Genomic DNA, 27,637 nt, shown 5'->3' with positions numbered 1-27,637 from the left:
TAGAAATCGGGGAGGCGTTGACAAGGAAATTGACCATTTAAACCCAAAATAGCTAAGCAGGAAAATGAAAAAGCTGAGTTTTGAATTGTTTAAAAGTTTTTTTTTTTGCTGCTTTGGTATAAAATTTGCATTTCTCCACAAATCACCTACTTTGTCACCCTACATAAAGTCTCCCGTAGAACGATACATTATCTGAGGCATTCCATGACTTTGTTCCATTGAGGAGCGAGTGTCATCCCACTCCCCACCCTTCTCTGCTTACTTAAGGACTGCTAGAACCAGTTATACATTGTCACAGCAAGCGATAGGCTGTAGGACTGTGACAGCTCCCAGGCAGTGGGTTTCTACAGAATCACATTCAGGATTGACTCTTTATATTCTAGATTACTGTAAAAGAGAAGATGACGGTTATTCAAGAAATGTTAAGCTCCCTCTCCATTGCAGACAAGGTAAGTGAATGGCAGCAGAGACTTATAATGTGTTATGAATTAGTGTGTGTGTTGTAATAACTAAATAAAGCAGCGAACAAAGCAAGGAGAATTTAAGCATTTCCAATGCTTTACTTTATTTAGCTATGATTGAGTACGCTGGGTACACAGATCTCTTCCCAGATGCCTCTTACAGATGTCTATGAATAGACATTTGAACAGATCTTGAACCAAAGGATGTAGAAGGAAAAACAACCAATTTTTGCCCTCATATCTGTTTTTTGTGGTTTTGCTCAGATCTAGAGTAGGACAATCAAACGTTTGAAGGAGAGGCTTGTGCTTTCGGTTCAGACCATTAGATCTGTGATTTAATATTTTTGGGAACACAGGTTTAACAAGTAAGTTGTGGCTTCTAGTAAATTACTCATTGAATGCTTTCCCGTGCTAGCTAAGAACCAGTCCTAAATAACTACCAGCTCGGTTTTTTAAATTTTATCTTTTAGAGCTCTATTGGGCAATCCCTTAATCCTGGACCAATGGAGACTGTTTGTGATTCATTTTCTAGTTCACAAAAGATTTTAGAAATCAGGTTCCGATCCATTTTGAATAAGGTTACATTAAATGGGAGCTATAATGGAAAAGTCATGTTTGAGTTGCAATATGTATTAAAAGAACACTTTGAGCAACTGTAAGATATGTTTCTGATATGTAAGATATACCAAACTATCCAATGATGTACTCGCTGCAAAATCTCATGGTCACTACTCTATCCTAATTCTCCTTGACCTGTCTGCGGCTTTTGACACTGTTGATCATCAACAGCTTCTTCTCATCCTCCGCAATATCAGTCTACAAGATATTGCTCTCTCCTGGTGCTCCTCCTACCTCTCCCAGCGCTCTTTCAATGTTTCTTTCTCTGGCTCTGCTTCTTCTCCCCAACTCCTCTGTTGGTGCCCCCAAGGTTCAGTCCTTGGTCCCCTACTGTTCTCCATCTGCCTCCCTTGGAAAACTCATTAGCTCTTTTGGCTTCCAATATCATTTCTATGCAGATGACACACAAGTCTACCTGTCCTCTCCTGATCTCTCCCCGTCCCTCTTGACTAGTGTCTCTGACTGCCTCTCTGCTGTTTCTAACTGGATGGCTGCCCACTTCCTTAAACTAAACTTGACCAAAACTGAAATTCTGGTCTTTCCTCCCTCCAATGTTGTTACTCCTGTATCTGTCTCCCTCAAAGTCATCGGTGCTACCATCAGCTCCACCACGAATAAATTAACCCGGTTACACCCCATTGGATGACAAAGCAGACAAAAGGTAATATTATTTCCTGGTTTGGGTAGCTCAGTGGAGATAACATCAAGAGGCAGCAATTGCCCAGAGCACCTGCCTTGCAAAGACTTCTCATTGAACTGCGTTGGGAAGTCTGTGATTGGACAGACACAGAAAATCTGGGGTTAGATGGGGAGGGTTTGCAAAGGCAGCAGACAAGAGAACTGCAGGTTTTGCAAGCTGATTTTAGGTATATCTCCAATGAAAAAATACATAATTAAATGCATGCAAGTTTTCATTTGGAGTATATCTACTAAACAGGGATTTTTTAATTGATTTTGTATTGAAGCAGTGGAGTGTCCCTTTAAAGGAACATTCTAAACTTCATAACCACTACAGTAAGCTGCAGTGGTTATGGTACTAGGAATGCTTTGGTGCACCCCATTGTAAGTAGTCAAATGGTTTAGAACAGTTTGACTTTTTACCTGTTATCTGCCGGGGACCACTACCCACCTCCACTATCTCAGTCTGAGTCTAAACTGAGCCCCGGTAGGCAGCTCTTAGCTCAGGAAAGCTAGTGCAATTTCCTACTTGGGAGCTTGAAGCTCTCTGGCCGAGGTGGTGGAGGTGGGGAATGGTGCTGTGATGATTATGGTTTTTAGAGTGTTTCTTTAATTGTCCCCTCCAGTGTGAGATGCTGCGTACCCTGTATTCTACAGACAGCAGTTGGTCTTTCTAACTGTTTGGATCAGTGGCAGCCGCCTTATATACACTGCTTAAAAAAAGGCATTGACCCCCGCTCAATGACTACAGAGAGGCTGGAGGAGGGTATAAAGCAATACTATCTTTAAAAGTACAGTGAAATGACAAAATGTTTTCTTGTGACTATAAATGGACCAATCAATGGATTAAGTGAAAATACAGTGTGCTGCAGTGGTTATGGTGCCAATAATGCCCTGGTGCCCCTATCGTTATTAGTAACCATTTAATTCTTACATGGGTTCTGCCTGTCGCCACTCAAATGGTTCTAAAATTATTGACTTCCTTACAATAGGGGCACCAAGGGTCTCCTGGCACCATAATCACTGCAGTGCATTATAATGGTTATATGGTGCTGTGAGCGTTGCTTTAATGCAGTTATCTGCCTTTTAGATTCTGCATGAATTTCACTGCTATTTTCCCACAAATATTTGCTTAATCATCACTCCTGCTGATTATGTGCTTGTCGATTCGTAACAAAGCAGCACTGTGTGAATTTCAGGCCGTGCCTTTCTTTGGAACTAACTTTTGAAGTTGAACTCGGTAGAAATGTGATATGATTTATTGTGTATCAAGCCTTGCTACAAGTAGCAGCTTCACCTTTCGAGTTAACAATGAGCTTGGCAATGGCCTCATTCCAGAGAAAGCCAACTTACCTTCAATATTAATAATAAGATCATGCGCGAAACTCTGCTGGAGGGACCCCAATAAAATAGATTGCAAGCTCTGTAGAGCAGACTGTGGAATATGAAGCAGATTGCTAGCTCTGTGCACTAGGCTACAGGGCCCGAAACAGATTGCAAGCCCTATATAGCAGGCCGATTGCAAACTGATTGCAAGCTCTGCAGAACAGGCTGAATTATCTGTCACAGACGGCAAGCTTTTCAGAGGACAATACAATTCTGAAAATTGTGGTTGTCCCTGAGAAAGGGGCTCTTTGGCTCTAAGTGAAGGAAAGCTATTGAGCTGCATTAATTGATTCTCAGAGTTGGTATAGGTCGGAGACGTAGCACCAGCTATAGATCCAATCCTCAAACAATAGACAGACCTATCACTTGCTCCTTATTTCCACAACATGATGCAAGGGACTAAATTGCACCATCTGACTTACAGTGAGATAGGCAGGAAGACACACCCACGGTAGTAGCGCAGTAGAGACACAAAAAAAACCCCCACAGATAATAAACCACGCTGTGAAGGTAAACACAGAGAATTGTATTTAAATCTAAAACAATAATTAACCTTTGTTACTGAAAAGGATATGGTTTGCTCATGTGTGAATTGTTATTGAAAAATAAATTCAAAAAAGTGAATTTGAAATTTTAGACTGAAGTAGATTCACTGGAAACATAGATGCCTCGGAAAATGTTTTCAGTCGAGCTATTATGTCCTAAAAATGTAAATAATATGTCGTCTATTTATTCTTCAATCATCGTACAGCCTAACTTTCTTTCCACTGATGTCATCGTAAGTAAGTGTTCATATCATTGGCTTTATAAAAGTGCCCAATGTCGCGTTGCGTAAAAATACAAACCGATGAATGAACCAAAAAGAGAGGTCGTCCTTTGTGAAGAAAATGGCCCGAGGCTTGTTTGTTCTTTCTAAGCTTAAGTTAGATTAACGAGAAGAACCAGCTTTGAGATATGTGCACAATGTCAAGCATTTCACTTCCATTTACACTAATACATACATTATATTACTCATTTATTTGCATACCTCCCAACAAATGTACAAAGAGGGTCACTTTCATTTTAGGGGTGTGAGTGGGGGTGTGGCTAGCGGCAGGGCTGTTCTAAGATATTTTAGATAATTTACTACTTCTATTATTATTATTATTATTATTATTATTATTACTAGTATTTATATAGCGCTAGCATATTCAGTAGCGCTTTACAATATTATCAAAGGGGGAGATTTAACAATAAATGAGATAATTACAAAAACTTACAGGAACGATAGGTTAAAGAGGGCCCTGCTCAAACAAGTTTACAGTCTATAGGAGGTGGGGTGTAAAACACAACAGGACACGTGGTAGCAATCAAACAAGGTGGAGTGAAGCAGAGCTGGAGGAGAGAGTAGAGTGCTGCCCTTTAGGAGAGAGCAAGGGACAGGTATGTGAGGCACAGGTAACTCTGGGAGGCCATAAGCTTTCCTAATGGGTTTTAAGGCACTTTTTAAACAATTGAAGACTTGGGGAGAGTCTGATGGTGGTAGGCAGGCTATTCCAAAGGAAAGGAGCCACCCGCGAGAAGTCCTGCAAGCGTGAGTTGGCTGTATGGGTGAGAGCAGCAGATAGGAGAAGGTCATGGGCAGAGCGGAGAGATTGCAAAGGGGCATACCTGCGGATCAGTAAAGAAATATAGAAGGGGATAGAATTGTTCAGTGCTTTATAGGTGTGGATTAGTACCTTGAATTGACTCCTATAGGATACAGAAGGCTAATGTAAGGACTGACAGAGGGGAGAGGTGTGAGAGGAGCGACAGGAGAGGAAAATCAGTCTAGCTGCAGCATTCATTACAGACTGTAGCGGGGCTATACGACTTGTGGGAAGACCAATCAGGAGAGGGTTACAATATTCCATTCGGGAAATTACCAGAGCATGGACAAGTTTCTTAGTAGCATCTTGCGTAAGAAAGGGGTGGATGCGGGCTATGTTTTTAAGATGGAATCTACAGGATTTGGTATCAGAATGAATGTGAGGCTCAAATGTGAGTCCAGAATCAAATAGAACGCCAAGACAGCGCACTTGCAAGGATGGACTGATGTGGGTACCACTAACTTGAAGGGAGAGTGAGAGAGGAGTATCAGTATTAGGAGGAGGAAAGACAAGGAGTTCAGTTTTAGAGAGATTGATTTTAAAAAAGCAGGAGGACATCCAGTCAGAGATGGAAGAAAGGCAAGCAGTGACACGTTGCAGGGGAGAGGTCCGGGGAGGAGAGGAATATCTGGGTGTCATCAGCTTACAGGTGGTAGTGGAATCCAAATAAGGTAATAAGTTTGCCAAGAGAGGCAGTATAAAGAGAAAATAGATGAGGACCAAGTACAGAGCCAATGGGGACCCCAACAGAGACAGGACAAAGGGAGGAGGTATCATTAGAAAAGGAGACACTGAATGAGCATTGGGAGAGATAGGAGGAAATCCACAAGAGGACAGTGTCACAGAGACAGAGTGATTGAAGAGTTTGGAGAAGAAGAACATGATCAACAGTGTCAAAGGCAGCAGAGAGGTCAAGAAGAATTAGTATGGAGTAGTGCCCTTTGGATTTAACCGTGATTAGGTAGTTGGTGACTTTAATAAGAGCAGTCTCAGTCTCACCCCTGGTGTCCTGATAATGAAAGTACCTGACAAAACCCCTACATTTCCTATCATTCAAGGACTCTGTAACTAATGAAATGCCCCATCTATGAACATGTATCTTGTGACTTTCCTTCAATCCAATCTTTGATATTATCCTACAGGTGGGTGCTTGGGGCACACTCGGGACTGTGAGAGCTCAGAAGAACTTTGACCCTGATGCTGAAGTGGAGAAACTTAGAGAAAGTCTGCCAAATAAAGGTTTGTTTATTCCTTTGTACAATGAGATAAAGTATGTCTAATACATGCATTCCTTTTGGAACTGTATCCATCCCATTCATACGACCTCTGTTTAGCTCATCTCAGGTCAGAATTACAGAGAATGGAGATATAGCTGTATATATATATTCTTACTCTCTCTAGGCCCAGAAGAGAACAGAAAAAGCAAATGCTGTAGATTTGGGCAATATAACAACAATTTTAACATTCAATACATTGACTATCCAATGACTTCAGGTGGAAGGGGTTTTCAATCACTTTTTTCCCCAACTATAACTTTCTTAAAATCATAGAAACATAGAATGTGACGGCAGATAAGAACCATTCGGCCCATCTAGTCTGCCCAGTTTTCTAAATACTTTCATTAGTCCCTGGCCTTATCTTATAGTTAGGATAGCCTTATGCCTATCCCACGCATGCTTAAACTCCTTTACTGTGTTAAAATATTCTTTATTAGTTAAACAATCCAAAACAGCAGTATACAGTTACCATCGGTACGAATCATATATTGTCTTATTAAAGCATTCGTGCAATTACATTTCTGTAAAATGCCTATCAAAAGTTTATCGTCCAATAAGACCTTTTATCTTCAGTGTTTCGACACCAAGTAAAACTGTTGTAAAAATGTGAAAAAAATGTGACACCCCAGCCCTCTTGTAGTTTTAAGCAGTTTCTCTGCAAAGTAAGTCATTATTATTAGGTACAAAATCATTAAATAAACAATTAAATTAACATGTAAATATAAGAAAACCATTTTAATAAAAATAAAAAAATCACAATTACGCTTATACTAGTAGATAATGAGATGACTCCCACCGGCACACAGATAAAGGTATATAACATGCTTCACAACTGTTCCCTGGTTTGGCAGAACTGTCTCGAATGTCTGCTCTTGTCCACAGTCCTGGTCAGTTACCAGTTCCCTTGTGTTTGGCATTGGTGAACACTAGGGAAATGTCTCATTCAGCTTAGTTTAAGTGCACCAGAAGACACGCTTGAGTTTTGCAAAATGCTGTCAGGGCACTAAGCACATATTCAGAGCTCGCCAAACAGGCTTGGTCGGTGCAGAGATTCCAATCAAGAGATATTTCACGTTTTATTTTCTTGGCTGCACACACACAGCTTGGACTGAGCTCTGTTCTCTGCAGGAGAGAGTTGTCTGTTTTTTTTGTTTTTTTTTTGCATTATTTTTTATACATTACATTTATAATGCATGTATTACATAGTTACATCATAGTTACATAGTCTGAAAAGTTCAGCCTTTCTCACATCAGTTTTTTTTCTGTTGATCCAAAAAAGGCAAAAAAGGCAGTTTGAAGCACTTTTAATTTAACTTCTAATAACTAGGAAATAAATCCTTCTTGATCCCAGAATGGCAGTCAGATTTATCCCTGGATCAAGAAGCCATTATCCTACAATTGTAAAATTATATCCTTGAATGTTATATTTTTGCAAGTATGCCTCTAGTTGCTGTTTAAACACATGTACAAACTCTGATAAAACCACTTCTTCAGGCAGGGAAATTCCACATCCGTATTGTTCTTACTTTAAAAAAAAACCTTTGCTTAACGGAAGCAGATACAACAGACCGAACAGCTCAGAGTATGCACGAATAGTAAAAATACTTAAAGGGCTATGACAACGCTTATCATAAATGTGCAAGGTATACAACGATACTTTCCATGCTGTTTTTATTCCTCTTTCTTTCTTTCCTCCTCTTTCCTCCACGGTGCTTTATGGTACAAACTGTGAATTACTCACTGCTCACTCTATCTTTTGTCACGATCAATTGATATATATGACTGGAGGAATGGAGAACTTAGAGAAAAAGGGAAAATATAAAGTAACCATCACACTTACGAGTAAAAATGACGTATTTTAAATAGACTAGCTCGATTCTTGGGTACACAGATTGTGAAATGTATATAGGAAGCTCTGAGGAACCAATGTTTACCATTACTGTGAAACCTGTTCAACAAGTATTTATATGTTCATTCACTGTGCTTTATTATACTAACCGCTAATTGATTACCTTGCCTTTTGTCATGATCACTTGATATGCATGACTTGATAAATAAAGAATTAAAAAAAAAAAAAAAACTTTCCTTTGCCTTAGACTAAATCTCCTTTCTTCCAGTCTAAATGCGTGACCTCATGTCCTATGTATAGTCCTGTTTTTGAATAGATTTCCAGACAATGGCTTGTATTGAACCTGGATATATTTGTATAATGTTATCATATCCCCTCTGTGGCGACATTTTGCTAAACTAAAGAGGTTTAAATTTGTTAACCTTTCTTCATAGCTAAAATGTTCCATTCCTTGTATTAATTTTGTAGCCCACCTCTGCACTTTTTCTAGTGCCATAACATCCTTTTTTAGAACAGGTATCCAAAATTTCACAGCATATTCAATATGTGGTCTTACCAGTGATTTATGAAGAGGCAAAATTATATTCTCGTCCCGAGAATGAATGCCCTTTTTCATGCATGACAATACCTTACTGGCTTTGGCCACTGCTGATTGGCATTGCACATTGTTGCCTAGTTTATTGTCCATAACAATTCCCAAATCCTTCTCGTATGTCGTTAACCCTAATTTAGGGTATAAGTTGCATTCTTTACCCCAAAGTTCATACCTTGGCATGTTTCTACATTCAATTCCATCTGCTATTTGAGAGCCCAGTCCCCCAGTCTATCTAAATCCATCTGCAGCAAAGTAATATCTTGCTCACATTGTATTACTTTACTGCAGGATGGCTGCAAGGCTGGTATACACTATCTTATATCAATGTCTACTCTTGCTTATAATTTCTCTTTTTATTGAATATATTTTATGGTCTATATCTCCTGCCAACGGCATTCATTTGACAGCAACCCCACTTAGCAAGACATGCCACTAGCGGGGAGAGCACTCATTCGCCTTTGACATAGCCATTAGTATGAGAGAACATAAGAACAATAGTCCACATAGTGAGGTCCTAAGCGTCTATACAAAACATAAAACCCTCAGGTCACTGTACAGCCCCCTACACATGCTATTGCTATATAATATATGCCTTATATAATTTTGTTATGTTATTGCATACATGCACATTTGTAACTCAAAGTCAGCCCCTCTCACGATGGTGAGCTGAGAATAAACAAAGAATTCAAAAACAAAATGCTTTGGGGTTCGTTTTGCTCTCCATGGATATCACATCCTCATTTTTGTAGTTTAGACGCCTTTTTGCATGCATTATTGGCTTCCTTATATCTTTTATAGCAGTGCTCCCCAACCTTTTTATCGTCGCGGACCGGTAAACGTTTGATAATTTTTCCGTGGCCCGCTTGTTTTGATTTAATAAGACAAAAAAAAACCAAACAGTCACATATATTAAAAAAAACACGCAGACACATACATAGTCAGAAAATCACAAACACAGTCACATAAAGACATAGACTCAAAATTGTGTGTATGTGTGTGTGAGCGGTGCAGTGTGTATGTGAGGGTGGCAGTGTGTGTGAGAGTTGCAGTGTGTGTGTGGGGGGCAGTGTTTGTGGGGCAGTGTGTGTAGTGTGTGTATGGGGGAAATGTTTGTGGGGCAGTGTGTGTATGGGGGCAGTGTTTGTGGGGCAGTGTGTGTAGTGTGTGTATGGGGCAGTGTGTGTAGTGTGTGTATGGGGCAGTGTGTGTATGGGGGCAGTGTGTGTATGGGGGCAGTGTGTGTAGTGTGTGTATGGGGCAGTGTGTGTAGTGTGTGTATGGGGCAGTGTGTGTATGGGGCAGTGTGTGTATGGGGCAATGTGTGTATGGGGCAATGTGTGTATGGGGCAATGTGTGTAGTGTGTTTATGGGGCAGTGTTTGTGGGGCAGTGTGTGCAGTCTGTGTATGGGGCAGTGTTTGTGGGGCAGTGTTTGTAGTGTGTGTATGGGGCAATGTGTGTAGTGTGTGTATGGGGCAGTGTTTGTGGGGCAGTGTGTGTATGGGGACAGTGTTTGTGGGGCAGTGTGTGTAGTGTGTGTATGGGGCAATGTGTGTAGTGTGTGTATGGGGCAGTGTGTGCATGGGGGCAGTGTTTGTGGGGCAATGTGTGTAGTGTGTATGGGGCAGTGTTTGTGGGGCAATGTGTGTAGTGTGTGTATGGGGCAGTGTGTGTAGTGTGTGCATGGGGGCAGTGTTTGTGGGGCAGTGTGTGCATGGGGGCAGTGTTTGTGGGGCAATGTGTGTAGTGTGTGCATGGGGCAGTGTTTGTAGTGTGTATGGGGCAGTGTTTGTGGGGCAGTGTGTGTAGTGTGTGTGTGGGGGCAGTGTGTGTAGTGTGTGTATGGGGCAGTGTGTGTAGTGTGTGTATGGGGCAGTGTGTGTATGGGGCAATGTGTGTAGTGTGTTTATGGGGCAGTGTTTGTGGGGCAGTGTGTGTAGTGTGTGTATGGGGCAGTGTGTATGGGGGGTAAGGAGGCTTTTTAAAAATTTATTTAATTAAAATTAATATATTCATGTCCCCCCTCCCTTCTTACCTTTACTGGGAGGAGGGGGGACATTTCTTAGTCCCTGGTGGTCCGGTGGGGATTCCCTGGTGGTGAGGTGAACTCTAGCCCAGTTACAGGGCTAGAGTTCACTCTCGCGAGATTTGGAGCGTTGCCGTGGTTACCGTGGCAACGCTCCAAATCTCGCGAGAGGAGGACCCGGAGGAGCTGCAGGTAAGAGCTCCCGGGTCCTCTCTCACTCCCTCCCCTGCCGGCTGTCAGCAATGTGCCTGCAGACCGGGGAGGGAGATCTCTGATCTCCCCTCCGGTCCGCAGGCACATTGCTGGGCTGGCACTTGGGCAATGCCAGCCCTGCATTAGCCGGCAGGCTCGCACACCCCACACCCCTGGGCGGCCCGGTACCGTTTGATCCACGGACCGGTACCGGTCCGCGGCCCGGGGGTTGGGGAACACTGTTTTATAGGATGCCTCTGATTTGTCCGAGAAATGTACCTTTCTAATATTTGTTTGAAGATATTCCACTTACCCTCAGTAATCTTTTCACTAAAGAGTTTATGCCAGTCAATATATTGTAAAGCTCCCCTTATCTTATGGAAATTGCCCTTTTTAAAATTATATGTTTTAGTAGAACCCATGTGCTTTTGTTTGTTTTTTGAGTTTATTTCAAAAGACACTATATTGTGATCACTATTTCCCAAATGCTCCCCTATGTGAATGTTGGTCGGAAGATCAACATTATTTTTAATAACCAGATAATTGATGATGATAATTATGTTGATAACACATTAAACATTTAAGGGACATTTTTTAATATCATAATTATCCTTTAAGTACCGGTACTTTTATACAGGCAAAATAATGCCCTATTCCCGCTAGAGACACCTGGAAAAAAAAAAGATTACAAAACTTGGTGGTGAGAAGATATAAAATATACTATAAATATGTATACACATAGTTGTAATTCAAATCATTTAAGCTCCATTGAAAATCAGGTTTATTGTCAAAATTTACAGACTTCCAGCTGTTTGCAATGAACAAATCAAACAAATGCAATTGAAAAATAGCTCAACACAACGAATGATTCAAGTGTTTTCCCCAAATTCAAATGAAAACGTAACTTATAATGATGTTTTTAATGATAACAGGAAGCCAACAAACTATTATTGATGTGGTGACAAATCTGAATAATGAACAGAGGCAGGATGTGGTGCGACTGTACAAGGAACAAACTCAGCAGGTAGGTCAATGTGTTGAAAAATAGAATAGTATACTTGCGTTCGGTGGTTTCAAATCCAGGGAACTCCTTCTACGGCATTAACAACCTAAGATCACGACATTTATCATCCTTTAAAAACCTTTAATTTTGGTGGAACGTAGAACTCTTATAATTCCATGCATGTTCAATAAGCATCTCACCCTGCACGTATGCTTGTGATAAACTCACCGTAGCTATCGATTTCCTGTTTAAGTTAGGGGTAGGCAGCCATTAGCACTCCAGATATTGCAGACTACATCTCCCATGAGTCCTTGATAGCATAATAGCTGTAAGAGGTTTATGGGGGATGTAGTCCACAACACCTGGAGTGTCACAGGTGGCTTACCACTGGTTTAAAGGAAGCCAATGCCTTTAGATGAAGAATGAATTGAGCAAAGTGAGACTTGTGTTCATTTATATCTGATACACAAATATCTGCTCCAATAACGATGACCTGAGATATAACCCTGTTATGGGTCAGTCAGGTCTAATCAAGAAAGAGTCCGCCCATGGCCAGTGGCTTTTGTATTCTGGCTTATTTTTCCTGCCCCCTATTAGTGGGGTTTATTTAGCCTACCCCCATATCACAACCCTTTTATATGAGCCACATCTTTCCCACTGAACCTTGACAGAGCATCATGGGAAATTTTGTCACTAGTAACAATGAGTAACATAAAAATAAATTATTACGAACAGCACTGCAGATGTTTGTGGATGACAAATCCCATTATGCTAAGCCAACAAAACCCACAAAAATCTATTTCATAAAATGGCTAACTTTGGCAACATAGACTTTATTTTCCATTATGGGAATGTAGGACATTAATATGGAGTTAAAGTGTGATGCCCAAAAGGCAGGTTAGGTCTGCACCAACCTTTTTCCTAACTGGCATCATTTTGGATTCCATACCTCCAAACACATATTAAAGGAACACTATATGGTCAGGAACACAAACGTATTCCGGACCCTATTGTGTTAAAACCACCATCTAGCCCCCCTGGTCCCTGCTTGACCCTCCTAAATATAGTAAATTCTTACCTTTATTTCCAGTCGGCTGATGTTAATTCTGCCCCTCATCTACCTGCTTGGATGACATCATCAGAAGTGTTGATCTGAGCCAATCACAGTGCTTTTACATAGGAAAGTACTGAATTGGCTGAGCTTTCCAAGGTGGCAGGTCAGGGGCAGAATCAGCACAAGTCAAACACAGCTCTGACCAATCAGCATCTCCTCATAGAGATGCACTGAATCAATGCATCTCTGTGAGGAAAGTTCAATGTCTCCATGCATAAGGTGGAGACACTGCATGGCAGTGCTAAACATTGTGCAGCACTGCCCTAGGAAGCACCTCTAGCAGCCATCTGAGTAGTGGCCGATGGAGGTATCCCTAGGCTGTAATGTAAACACTGCATTTTGTCTGAAAAGACATTGTTTACAGAAAAAAGTCTGAATGGAATGATTATACCCATCAGAACAAACACAATAAGCTGCAGTTGTTTTGGTGACTATAGTGTCCCTTTAAGGTAGGACTGGAGGGGGCATGTTTCGAAAGGGCTCTGCCAAAATAAGGTGTGTCAACCTGAAATGCTCCGGTATGGACAGAAAACCCATATATTATTTTACGCTTCTGCTATGTTGCACTTTGTAGGGATAACAATGTGGGAGAGCCTTCAAAATCTTTCTCGATGAATCTGGGACAGTTGAATGGTATGGGATCCAGGAATATTTATTTATTTATAAAATATTTTACCAGGATGGATACTTTGAGATTTCTCTCATTTTCAAGTATGTCCTGGGCCCACAAACATTGCATCGATAAAATAAGGTACAATATTACAAAAATACAATATACAAACTATAAATATATATACACATACACACATATATAAATTTAACATATAACAGATGATAAATATATTCAACCGTGACAGGTGCATTATGTGGTGAGTTATATTGCCATAGATCTCATAAAAGATTTTAGATTGAATGAAGATTTGACTGTGTCCCTGAGGTTATTCCATAATTGTGGTGCTCTCTCTCTCTCTCTCTCTCTTTCTTTTTCTCTCTCTCTCTATATATAATAAATATATAATGCCACCTATGTTGTCCTCTCCGATGAAGACTTTATTCCTCTGGATTTGGTGCTTAGGTTGCCTGATAAGTAGATTTGAATTACCGTTTATACTCGAGTATAAGACGAGTTTTTCGGCACATTTTTTGTGCTGAAAAAACCCCACTAGGCTTATACTCGAGTCAGTGTCTGTATTATGGAAACTTACATTGCCATAATACAGACAAGGACCGCCGGGCTTGTTGGGGGCTGGCAGCGAGCGGTAACTTACCTTTTCTGCAGCTCTCGTCAGCTCCCTTCTCCTCCGTTCCGGTCAGCTCCCTTCTCCTCCACTGTAAGTCTCATGAGAGCTTTGCCATGGGTTACCGTGGCAACGCTCCGCGTGGCACTCAGACCGCGAGACTTACAGTGGAGGAGAAGGGAGCTGACTGGAACGGAGGAGAAGGGAGCTGACTGGAACGGAGGAGAAGGGAGCTGACTGGAACGGAGGAGAAGGGAGCTGACTGGAACGGAGGAGAAGGGAGCTGACAGGAGCTGCAGAAAAGGTAATTACAGCTCGCTACCAGCCCCCATCCTACACAGCCCATGCCACTGGATCACCAGGGAATGAGAGCCCCCCTCCCTGGCCATGTATCAAGCAGGAAGGGGGGACAAAAAAATATAAATACAAATGTAAATAATAATATAATACAAAATTTTAAAATATAAAAATAAAATAAAAATAATAATATAAAAAAAAATGTAATATTATAATAATAATAATAATTAAAAATAATAAAAATGCCAACCCCCCACCAAGGTTACACGCTCTGCATCACATACACACACACACACACACACACACACTGCATTCATACACACACACTACACACACTGCATTCGTACACACACACTACACACACTGCATTCATACACACACACACACACTCTGAATTATATACACACACACACACTGCATTCATTATATACACAAAATAAATATTCAATTAATGTAATTTTTTTAGGATGTAATTTTATTTAGAAATTTACCAGTAGCTGCTGCATTTCCCACCCTAGTCTTATACTCAATACGTTTTCCCAGTTTTTTGGGGTAAAATTAGGGGCCTCGGCTTATATTCGGGTCGACTTATACTCAAGTATATACGGTATATCTGTGGTAGAAACATTGTCTGGCAATGACCATGTTAACTGTCTGGTGTTTGGCGATGGCCGTCCTCTCCGTATTACACAACACACTGTGCCAGATCACACGTCTGCTGGATGCTGAATTCAAATTAAACCGCAATCGTAGCTGAAGTAACTTCCTCGTTCTTCCTGTAATAAATGTAATCTGTGAAATGCTCGGAATGCTGTGTCTGTAGTAAAATCAGTTCTTAGTAACTAACATCACAGAAACTGCAGCAAACTGGTATGTGTTAAAGCAACCAAACTGGTCTGTTTAAATGGCCCTTAGGAGAGTGACTCACGCAGAGACCCTTAAAATTAAACCTGTCCACCTGTCCACGTCTGTTTATCTACATTCTAACACGCATATTGCCAGATAAAGCTAAATCCCCATTTCCTCTATTCTCTGTCTGTCTGCTGTCCGTCTCTCCATGTGTCTGTCTTTATGTCTATGTGTCTTTCCCTCTGTCTGTCTGTTTCTTTCTGTCTGTCTGTTATTGCAGCATTCCAGAGATTGTGCTGATTTGCATATTGTTGTGTGGCCTTCTGGGATTGAGGTAGAAAAATACAAAACTATTTACTAAAGTGAGATTCAAAGAGAATTTCAAATTTAACCAACCTGAAAGCTTACCTAACTTACAGAATGTTTCCAGTTGGAATATTTTGACTTTATATTTGAACCTTACTTTGAATTCTCCCTTTAGTGAATAGCTCTGCTATTCCTCAAACTGATGTGCTTATTATGTATTTTTTCATATTATAATCAAAGTGTAGATATTGCATTCCAGACCCAGAGATCATGCAGATAAATATATGTTTATATTGCCTTTAGGATTTGATAGAAAACATTAAAAAAGCTCTGTCAGGAGACCTGGAGAACGTGATTGTGGGTTTGCTGAAGACCCCCATTGCATATGATGTCCAGGAACTCAAATCTGCAATGAAGGTGAGAACGTTTTTCAAACATTGACACCTGCAATTTATGTTTCAGTAAGCAGCGATGAGCCAGGAAAAGCTAACTGCATTTGGAGATTAGACTTTTTAACATTGGTGGGGAATCGACACTGGACACCCCAAAGCGAAGATATGCAAAGGCAGTCCCACTAAAGGAAAAAAACAGAAATAAGTAGCAGCAATGCACTCATCCCACCAGCAGATGTTTAGCCGACGAGAAGATCCAGTTGTTTATTCCCCCGTTATCAAGATTAATATGTATTGTTTCTTGGAGTGACAAACTGACCACAGTTGTCAAAGGAGCTAAAAACGATGACATCTTGCTAAAGATTACTGGGAGTAGCTACCCAGCTGGGAAGTTTCTGTCGGAAGATAATTTGATGTATCACGAGGGTAAACTGGGGGCATTTGGCGATAACTCAATCTAAAGATTTTAGATATTTCACCATGTATTTAAGAACTTTCAATACATAGATGACACTGAAGTTTAGCATAGACTGAAGTTTGGCTCCAGAGTTGGCCACTACAGACTTTTTATGTCTACCAAAATTTCTCTGATAGATCACTTACCTTAAAAAGGAAGAAAACATTGTTTTATAAGACCTACATGGAGTACTGCGGTGCACACAGTCAGCTCTGGTCTATGATATCTAGAAATAGGTTATAAATGGTTTAGAACACGTGGAATTGGCTTACAAAGGTCTCATGCTCTTATTGCCTTGTAGGGTTTGGGCACAGATGAATCAACACTGACTGAAATCATATGCACCAGGTCCAATGAGCAGCTCAAAGACATACAGAACCTCTACAGGGAACGTAAGTATACACAAACCCAAGCTTTTATTTAGCAAACTCATTGGAGTCCAGTCCACTAGAAGCCATTATACAGAAAGTGCTAAAGACTTTTAATCATCATCATATAGCGTTGCATATATTTAGAACTTCTGATAGATGGCTGAATGCTACAAATTTGGGAGAAAAGTGGAGGGGGAAATCGATCAATTTGAAGAAGCATTGAATTACTGAGTTCAGTTAAGCTATTTCGGGTTTTGTAACTGTTTCCTTGCGTTGAATCCCTCACTGTAGACCTCATTGACATAACTCTGGATGTCACATGATACATTTCATGTAAGCATGGAGTCAGGGGATGGCTGGCAATGGGATCACGGGGGCAATAGCCACAAAAGCTACAAGGCTTATGGGCAGCATTCTCACAGCAACATTCTTGGGCTGTAAAAAAATGGAAAGTGACTTTGCGATGTCTTTTGAAAGAGTAGTACAGACATAAGGTAGAAGGTAGGAATTTTGTAAGACCTTAGCAACCTCAGCATTTTGTGGGTTTGTGCTGTCGATGCCTGGATTAGCCCAGTTGGATATATACTTGGAGACTACAGACTGGGTCAGATGGGTCGATTGCCATTGTTGGTAATGGAGTCAGGTGAAAACAGAGTCTCACATCTCTGTGAATGCTTCTTCAATTTGTGCAGGTCATAGTGATGAAGGATGCAGGGATAGTGATGCCACACCTTGCAGTCCACCAGCCTCCGACTGTCAAACCCGTGTATTGAATGCATCATGTGTGTACAATCAAACATGCAGAGATCTAGGAGTTTTGTACTTCACTTGTACTTGCCCTGCCAGGTCAACAGTTGTCAGTTGTAGCGGGCCTGCTAGCAACCCAGCTGGTTGTCCCTGCCCAGCCACGTCTTTCCCTAGAAGAGAGTCAGTTAAAATGCAGAAAGACCCAGTTCCCACCCAGTAACCGGACGACACACAGTCCTGGGGGTACAACAAGTGTATGACAATTAATCAGTTATCGAGCACTTGATTTCTTCAAGGGTGGCAGGTTTCTATAGCAGCTAGAATATATCAATTTGTGACTCTGGCCTGTGATATATTTTTATTGTATTAGTTTATAAAGCTATTTCAATTTACCATTTCAGAGTTTAAAGCAGAGTTGGAAACAAACATTATATCTGATACAAGTGAGCCATACTCAGGGCTGCTTCTAGGGATAACTAAGGTAATTGCTCTAACGATGTCTTTGTTACTGAGATAAATTGATGTGTACCAGACGTAATACAATGTATATTTCCTTACAGTGTAAGAGAGAAAAGGATTCTGGGATTATTGACTATTTGCGAATTGAACAGGATTCTCAGGTTCGTTTACATAGCAAGACACAGTTTGACTGCTCCCCCTAGTGACAGTTTGAGATATTTCCTGCTTTCCATACCATGGTCAATGCTGAATCTCCAACATCTTAAAATGTGTATGTTTATATTGTTTTATAAAAAATTTAAATTGTAATGTGCTCTTTATTACTATCTCCTCCAGATTCTGAGTGAATTAGGACCTAAAAAGACACCCATCGTCAGCAAGTGGATCACAATTATGGCAGAGAGGAGCCCACGACATCTCAGAAGAGGTAAGTCTGTCCAAATTGGAGGTTGATAGCTTACTCCTATTTGTCCAACATTTAAAGAAACTAATTGGTGGTCAAACGGTTGTCACAGTGGAAGCTACTCATTGGCACTACATAGAAAGGAATCATAGGGGTCCTATCAGAATAATGCACATATCTCTAAAATGGGACAGCCAGTGTTGCCCTTCTAGTTCCTGCTGCTATTTTGAAATAATAAAGTTAATTCAAAAGGCAGCCATTTCTTTACATTGTCATTGTTTTTTTATTTCAGTTTATTATGCTTTTGCCGTTAATGTCCAATCTTTCTTAGCAACTATAACCACTGCTGTAAGACCGTTGCTTGAATCTGAGATTGTAGAATCATTTTATGTTCTATTTTATTACCATTTATTGGTCAGCGATCCCCATTACCTCTCCCGGATTCCTGTCCTGCCCTCATATACAGAGGAAGGACTCCAGGTACGGATCAGTATAAGGAAGATCCGTAGAGAGAGCCGTAGCATGTACGCAGTGTCTGGATACGAGAATTCTGCTCAATGATACCTTGCATTCTGATTTTGTTATAGTCTGGGATAATCTCAATTTACGTTTAATTTTTTTGCTATTTTAGTGTTTGATAAGTACAAGGAAATCAACTTTGTGGATATAGAGGAAGACATTAAGAAACATTTTAAAGGGGATTTCGAAAAAGCCTTGTTGGCAATAGGTAAGTGTCTTTTTTTATTTATTTTTTAAAATAATTGTGTAACAAGAAAAAAGCAATTAATCAAATATGTAATCCCCAGTGGGCTGTTTTAGTTGTGATTAACTGGTCAAAATATCTTTACAGAAAACCTGATTTATAATTTTTTTCTTTTCCAATCCCAATATTCTATTTACATTTGTATTATCAGAGGTTAGTATCAATACATGTTCTAGTTATTGGGAGTTCCTAGATATAAAGGGTTGTCTGTTAAACTTCATCAAGATTACTTTCCTCTTTCTAGATAATAGATGTGATGTGCTCTTTGATAATTTGTCTGGCTAAATTGAGTGCGTCAGCTATATTCAGAAATCAATCATAAAGATAAACACATTCACTTACGTAATATTCTCTAAGACAATTCTCTCTATTCTGATTTCTGTTATATATTAATATGTTTCGGAATTGCATCCTAACTGAATGTTCCCTAGTTTAAATGATGGGATCTCTTTATATTATGGACTCTGGGTATTAAAGGAACAGTATATATAATTAAACAATGTAATATGGTCTAAGGTACGGAAACCAATTCTAACTGGATATTATCTGTCCTGCAGAAAGAGAGCCTATAAGAGTAAACTTATTGATTTCCTACCGTTTTTCTTAAATTAAAGTACCGGTAGTTATATTTGTGGGTGTGAATGATAAATAAATGTATTTCTGAAGATATTTGTAGTATGAGGTTATGTATTGGGAGATTATTCTGTTTGTATGGTGGTAAGGCTAGATGTTTTTGTAGCAGCTCAGTTGGTAAGGTGAGAGGTAAGGCGCGTGCATTTTACCCAAAAAATATTATTAGTGACGCCGACTAAATACACGACTTAACGTTATATAAATCCCAGATGTGAAGTGATCCCCTTGTGTATTTTTCCTACAGTGTCTATAACGAAGAACACGCCACTTTATTTTGCCGACAGACTGCACAGCGCAATGAAGGTATTAAGTGAAGATGCTAATAAATATGGGGGTTTCGTAGATTAAAAGGGACATTTTCTTAGAAACGAATGTGCCACTGGTGGAATTTGGGCTATATCAGACTTTTTTTTTTTTTTTTTAAATACTATAAATGTAAAATATGACAAAATGGATTTATTGTAGGTTAGCTTCCTGTTTAATTTTGAAAGGACAGATCACTGTGACAAAATGGCCTATCGACACAGTGACATTTAAAACAACACACAGACATCACTTGCTTAATGGAATCCATCTTACACTTTATACAGCCTTGTGTAAGTCATATAAAATCTCAATGAAAGATACCACAATGACCTATAACAGGGCTATGGGAATGGGGATAGATGGAGACTCCTAAAGTGGGACTTGTCCGGAATTCTAAATTAATTCAAAGAGAATTTAAACCAAAGCAGCTCATTTTAAAACATACTGTAGCTGACATTTGACCCTAAATTCACATTGAATTCCTGACAGTTTATCCTTTTATATAATAACCCAGTTAAATAAAAAGCGGAATACTCAGGCACTAACCAAGATGGTATAAAACACATTAGAAAGTCTCGTCTGTGTTGTGTGTGGGTGTGTGTGTGTGTGTGCTCAGAGCTCCGACACAGAGGATTCTCAATGAGAAGCTCCTGATTGGTTTACTCCTCACAAAGACTGAAAGAGGAGGGCTTAATGGCTGCAGATAGTAGGTCTGCAGCTTTTGCAAGCTTGCTTTTCATAAACCCCCAAAGAAGACACAAAGGAAATAAAATACATGCATGTTGTCTATGGGAGGGGCTTGGCAGCACTGCAAATGGCACTAAAATGGCTGCCTTACCAAAAGCTTGGAGTGATTGCACTGTTGTTGATACTGGGTTCAGGGTAGCGGGGTCATATGACTAAAGGTCTGTAACAGGGGTCCTCAAACTCCGGCCCCCCAGATGTTGCTAAACTACAACTCCCATGATTCTCTGGCTATCTATGTAATTCAAAGAATCAAGGGAGTTGTAGCTCAGCAACATCTGGGGGGCCGGAGTTTGAGGACCCCTGGTCCATAAGGTTTAGGGGAGTATCCATCTTAGACGTTGCCGGTACTCTACTGTGGGCATAAACTTCCACCATCTTCAACTGTCTTGAGTGATAAGAATTACAGTCCTATCTTCATCAGTTTTAAATGTTTGGATATAAATGGAGGTTCTACTATTGTAAATTATGCTCTTCATAAACAGAGCTGCAGTGATGGTGTTCAGTGCCCTCATAGTGTGACTATAAAAATAGATTGTCTGTAATATACCAGCGTGTCTGTGTTTATAATAAACCCTTTTCTCAAAATAGACTTGAATGTTTCACAGTCTAGTTACTTTCATTATAATTGTTCCCAGTACTCACATCAAAATGGCTGCATATTTGCTCACCCACTGATGACAGATCAAAATGGCTGCCTTTGCTTGCTCAGGCTGTACAATAAAACAGGCCAAACATGAAATAGAGCTAGAGGAATAAAACAAATCTGTCATCTGAATAAGTCAAAGAAACACCCCGAGCACCATAACCACTGCATCCCGCAGAATGCCCCAATAGTTTATTAACACGTTACTATATAGTTAAGCAGCTTAAAGATTATTAATTGCACTACAGCACTTGGATCCCCTTTTAAAATGTTTAGAGTATAATGAGATTATAATAAGAAAATAACTTTATATTCCTGTCCTGCAGGGTACGGGGACAAATGATAAAACCCTTGCCCGTATTCTGATTTCTCGGAGTGAAATTGATCTGCTCAGCATCCGAGTGGAGTTTAGGAAGAAATACGGAAAGTCTCTCTACTCAACCATCAAGGTAGGGTGGGATAATCTTGTTGTAACCAAGGTTGAAGCATTGCATGTACTGTGCTTTCTTCAATTAATTAGAAAACATAATCTAAAAGGGTAATGGTAAAAATATTACACAAAACATAAAGACTTATTGATATTTATTGGCCACATTTATTTTACATGTTGCCCACATTCTATGCCTTTTGGTGAGGTGGCTCAGTTGGTAAATTCCCTGACTACAGAGCCTGCTCAAAAATGCAAGTTCACGAGTTCAAACCCGTGTCAGCTCAGCCCTTCATCCTTCCGAGGTCAATAATATGAGTACCTTCAATTGGGTAATAATAATATCTATTCGGTTAATTCCGAGAGCGTGCACTGAAATGTGCTTTGGGTCTCACTGGGAGAAGGGCGCTATATAAATACTCGTTATTATTATTATTCGTAGGTGGCCTGGTAGGCAGGTTTACAAAAATGTGCCATAGAAATCACCACTTTTATAATTGAGGGTAAAAACTTCCTGCCTGTCTAATTGTCAGCCAGGTCGTTTTTATGCTTCCACAGAACTAATGCAAGATCAGGCACTTTGGGATAGTGCACACCAGTCTTCCCTCATTCTTAAGGAGCAGAACTATAGCTCATAGAAAACCATCGGTAAACCTTGTCCGTGTTATGTGTGCGTGCTCAGAGCTCCAGCACAGAGGAGTCTCAATGAAAAGCCTCTGATTGGAATACTCCCTGTAAAGACTGAAAGTCTGTGCTGGGGAAAAAGGGCATGCTTTACAATGGCTGCAGACAGCAGGTCTGCAGCTTTGTAAGCTGTTTTTCTCACAAACCCCCGCAAAAAACAGAAGTAAAAAAATCCGTGCTTTCTATTCAAATGTAAAAAAAAATCAAAAAAAAAATCAATGCAGCATTCTTTTAAATGTAATTTTAGTTCCCGTCCTCAAACAACTATTCTTAAAATGCACTAGTTGTTTGAGGCTTGAAGGCTGTCTTATGCAACCTGGCACCTTAAGTGTCCTGTAGAGCTATAGTTAAATTACTATATGTGCTTGGGAATTGTGTGACGCATTGATACACATGTGGGGGGGGGGGGGGGGCTTTGGTGGTAAGTGGGTGACAGCTTGAGGAAAGTGGGGGCTATCGAAGGGAGAATGTGGATAGAGTGCAAAGTTGAAGATGCATTTAACTTCAAATCCAAAGTCCATTGAGCAAAATGACAGGTTTCTTGGAATGTGAATATCCAGTATGGTATGGATATCATCATTGATCAATCACATAACTTCTGCAATGCGTTCTTTTTTCAGAGTGAAGTAAAGGGAGACTTTCAGTCCTGCTTGTTGGCGCTGTGTAGAGCAGAAGACATTTGAAGACTTGTCCTACATTTACCAACCATTGAAGAAAGATGACTGTGGCCATTATAATAAGATGTTTTATTATTAAGTTAAACATTTGATCATGTTAGACCATAACCAATACACCTAAAAAATCAAGGCATAGAAAAAATTCATAGGGCAACACTATACAATCAAAAATGTGGCCCCTCTGAGTAAATAATGCACTCACAAGATGTCAGAATGTTAAGAGCCCATCAAGATATCTTTCAATGCTCAGCCACGTGCGTCCTCAGAGTCCAAGGGTACTGGGTACATGTCAGAAAGGAAAAACAGAAAACAAAACTGGACATAGTACAGTAATGCTAAATATAAATAGACACTTTAATTGAATGCACTTACAGAAAGTGAAAAATAAAAAAGCTCATCAATAAGTCTCTGTGTCCCTCGGTTTCAGCCGGATGGGAGACCAAAATAAATAATGATGTACAACTCAACGCGTTTCATCTCCCAATGGAGACTTCCTCAGGAGAAAATAAAATACAATAAAATACAATGTTGTAGTAACAAAAATAAAACAAAACATCACATCATGTCAGAGTCCAGAATTCCTTTTGTAGGTCTTCTTATCGTTCGTTCCCCCAATCGGGGACGCTGGAGTCACCTGTTCCCGGTTTCCTCGTCAGTTCATTACCAAATAAGGACTTCCGTTTTTTCGTGGAACGCATATGCGTTCCACCCGTCGGCGGTCCACGATGACGTCATCAATCCGCGTGTGGAACGCACATGCGCTCCACTTCATGCGATCGAGAAAATCTCAAAGACAGAAAAAATGCTAAAGGCATCAGGTATCAGGCAGAGTTACACCAAACACTAAATATATATAGGATGAATTGGATGTAAATCAAATATACACATAAATGAATATGCCTATGTGAGTACTACTTACAGAGGTCGAAAAGCTAATGAACTCGCAAGCTATAATCCTAAACAGGGAAAGGGGAAAAGAGAAGGGGAAAAGAAAAAAGAAGAAAAAGTAGAAAATAAAAAAGAAAATAAAATAAAAATAGAAATGGAAATAAAAATAAACAAAATAATAATGAAAAATAAATATTTAGCATTACTGTACTATGTCCAGTTTTTTGTTTTTTTTTCCTTTCTGACATGTACCCTTGGACTCTGAGGACGCACGTGGCTGAGCATTGAAAGATATCTTGACGGGCTCTTAACATTCTGACATCTTGTGAGTGCATTATTTATTTTTGATTGTATAGTGTTGCCCTATGAATTTTTTCTCTGTCTTGATTTTTTAGGTGTATCTTATATTTTATATTTGCATTTTGAGGACCTTTGAGGAATCCTCTTGTTACAACCTGATATATAAGGGAAGTAATTACCTTTATTGTGTACTTATTGCTGCACCTGGGTGGTCTACATCTATATATATATATATATAGACCATACCAAGCTTGAACCTAGATATATTATTGAAATGACCATCTGTGATCAAGGAGGAACTTTCCTTCAACGCCAACGGGGGAGGCTGGTGAATTGTAGCTTAATCCATTGGATAATGCAGAAAAGATCACCGTTACTCATCATTGGAATCTGGTCACTCATTCCGAGACCTCCTACTTGAAACCTTCAATGTTTCCATTGAGTCACAAGTATTTTAACTCCATCTGGTCAAGTGTGGTCTCACGAACATTAAGGTCTTTGTGTCACCCTCTTGACGAATAGTGCATTTCATATGATGTTTAACGCAATACATGGCAAAGTTATTCTCATTCATTCTTTAGTTTGTATAATGAATAAATGCAGTGTTTCCTAAGTCTGGAGATTATTACAATTATTATGAAAATAAGGGAATTATAAATATACTAACTGTACTGCGTCCAAATGGAAAATACCAGATTTTTGTAATTACTATAAAAAATACTAAATAATTTTCGGACTGTCTCTCTCTTTCTATGTACTAGGTTCTGTTACTGGAGTGCTTTAAATCCAGTATTTATCATCCCACTTTGGACATTTTTCCCGCCATCCCCAGACATTTTAGTTTAGAATCTCGATATTATATTGTCTATTTCCCAGCATGCATCTGACTTGCTATTAACCTTTATTCCTTTAAATAAATTCCATTTTTTTTAAGTGTTGGGGTTATGACTCCAGACATAATAACTGCCCAGACTACCATCAGAATATTGGTCAAATATATTGTCATAAATAACTATATGCAATCTCCCATGGCTTTATGCAAATAATTTCATTGTCTATAAATTAATATATTATATCCTACTAGATGGACTAAAGGTAACAGGACCTCTGCTTTTATTCAAGTACTTCCAGTGTAAAGAACGTAATTCCATTTTTGCTGCCATCTAGTGTTTAGTTTTGGCATTTCAATCCATAATACTAAAGTAAGGTTGACAAATCAGAAATTGCTATACAAGATAAGGATAAATACCTATTTTAGGCTCTGAGATTTTTTTGTTTTAAGGTCCTTGCCCTGTTTGACTAGTATTACAGATAAGGTGACACTGACATGTGGTTGGGGGAAGGCACCAGACTGATGGATGGATGGATGAACTTCTAGACATCACTGTGCCGACCTAAAAACAGACTCTGATCCCATCTCTATCTTTGTAAATAAAAAATACAGTTGCTAAAATTAAATTGGCAGTAAAGGTCGGAATGCCAAAACTGAACACTAGGTGGCACCAAAAATACAGTAGATTTGTACACTGGATGAACCTTCATATAGCTTGACAGAAATAATTAAAGGGAAATGGACAGTATGGCCTGCCCTATGTTTTTTCCATTAGTATTTTTATGCTCCAGCTCAAAGATTTACACACTTATAGGGATAGTAAATAAAAAAAAGTGAATTTACATTTTATTAGCATGAAAATATCTTTATTGCCACTACATCCCCTTTTTGAGAAATAACATTCACTACAGCATCTCCAGCATTTACTGCAGCATAGGTCTATTCTGTGTCAGAAACCCACAATACTTGGCTTTGGAAACTTAAGATGTTTAATAACAAAATCAAAAGGAATGTGTTGTATTTTTTACAACAGCTTAATATTGCGACATAGACTTTATAATATTTTCATTATTTCCCAAAATGTGCAATGATGCAATGTATGTTTTCATAGTATGAACTAGTAAAGTTATTTTGTAGACAGATGCTTTTTTTTTCTATACAACAGGCATTATAATCTGTGTTAAAGGGGCAATTTTTGTTTTTAAATAAATGTAATTTCTAAAAACAAGTGCAGTTAGCAAAGTCTGCACAGATATATGCAAAAGTAATAAAATGTGTCTTTTTTATAATTATTGTTCCATGGTGTCTGAATTTTATAGAAGATGGGGGCAGCCATTTGCATTTCATCCATGTGTGACTTTGTCACTGGCCATGATTTGTCTGTTTTCTTTACTCTGACATTATACACCGTACCTGAAGACAGATTCACAGGGTTATTCACTAACGTGAGAATTCAAAGTGGATTTCAAATTTCAGGTAAAAATAGCTGAACCAGAAACATTCTCTAATTTAGCCGTGCTTCCAATTCAGCTACTTTGGTCTTAAATTTAAAATTCCCATTGAATTCTCATATTAGTAGTTATCCCTAATAGTTTCAAATACACCAAGGTTTCTCTTTGCCTTTTCTCATGTCTCCCTGCTCGTTACTTGATTTATATAAAATGCAATAAAATGAGCAAACAGACAAGGCCTATAAGTTTTATATAGCTTTTAGTAAAACGATTGAGTAGACATACACACTTATAAAAGAGCAGTTTTTAATGGTGATCAGTATTATTACAATTATATTAGTTGCATAAACTGGATTTCATCATTTCAAAGAGCTTCGTTATCTCAGCTTTAACAATATGACCGTGCTGTGACTTTCATTAATATAAATGCAAGCATTGATCGTGCCAAATTATTGTCATTTCATTTATGATGACCGACGTCATTTGGCTAGTTTACGTAATTAGTTTATAATTTCAGGTTAGGAATACAGGAGGAAGTGGTAACCTCAGAATTATCAATCTGCTTCATGACAGTCTGGTTCATTACATCTACAACCTCAAAATTATAGTTCAAATATAATGCATTGCAAAATACCTCATTTATGCCATATTTTTGGTATACTCCATATTGAATTGATTTTATGCTGCGGTTGACATTATACACCTTAGTTTATGATGCTTTATTTTAACACTATGTCAGATTCAAAGTAAAACCCATGTTTGTATATATTTGCAGGAGCAGGTTACAAGTAGAATGTATTAAAGAAAAGTTTAGAGAAGTTTGGCACTCAGCAAATCTAAGAGTTACCTTTATTTGTTAGCTTTACCAGGGCATGCCCAAATAATGACTTAAAATCAAAATCGTATTTTCAACACACACAGTCAAATTAGATGCTTATCAT

General features: G+C 39.2%; 1 protein-coding gene across 1 annotated transcript; it reads left to right on the top strand.

Annotated features, from left to right (window-relative positions):
- The first annotated feature begins 280 nt into the window (after nt 1-280).
- On the top strand, nt 281-23,356 carry ANXA9 (annexin A9). Its single transcript, XM_063440503.1, has 12 exons — nt 281-449; nt 5,914-6,010; nt 11,642-11,733; nt 15,820-15,933; nt 16,667-16,757; nt 17,885-17,964; nt 18,044-18,103; nt 18,279-18,369; nt 18,977-19,072; nt 19,986-20,044; nt 21,764-21,886; nt 23,169-23,356. Exons 1-12 carry the CDS (start codon nt 402-404, stop codon nt 23,229-23,231), a joined length of 1,014 nt encoding a protein of 337 aa, XP_063296573.1. The 5' UTR covers nt 281-401; the 3' UTR covers nt 23,232-23,356.
- The last annotated feature ends 4,281 nt before the right edge of the window (nt 23,357-27,637 follow it).

The sequence above is a fragment of the Pelobates fuscus genome, chromosome 13 (genome assembly GCF_036172605.1).
Source record: "Pelobates fuscus isolate aPelFus1 chromosome 13, aPelFus1.pri, whole genome shotgun sequence".
Classification (NCBI taxonomy): Eukaryota; Metazoa; Chordata; class Amphibia; order Anura; family Pelobatidae; genus Pelobates; species Pelobates fuscus.
This window is presented reverse-complemented; position numbering and strand designations above follow the sequence as displayed.

Excerpts from the sequence above, each read along its gene's own strand:
- ANXA9 (XM_063440503.1), top strand. The coding sequence starts at position 402 with ATGACGGTTATTCAAGAAATGTTAAGCTCCCTCTCCATTGCAGACAAG. Across the intron at positions 450-5,913 it reads CCCTCTCCATTGCAGACAAG|GTGGGTGCTTGGGGCACACT; the intron begins GTAAGTGAATGG and ends ATTATCCTACAG. Across the intron at positions 21,887-23,168 it reads CTCTCTACTCAACCATCAAG|AGTGAAGTAAAGGGAGACTT; the intron begins GTAGGGTGGGAT and ends TTCTTTTTTCAG.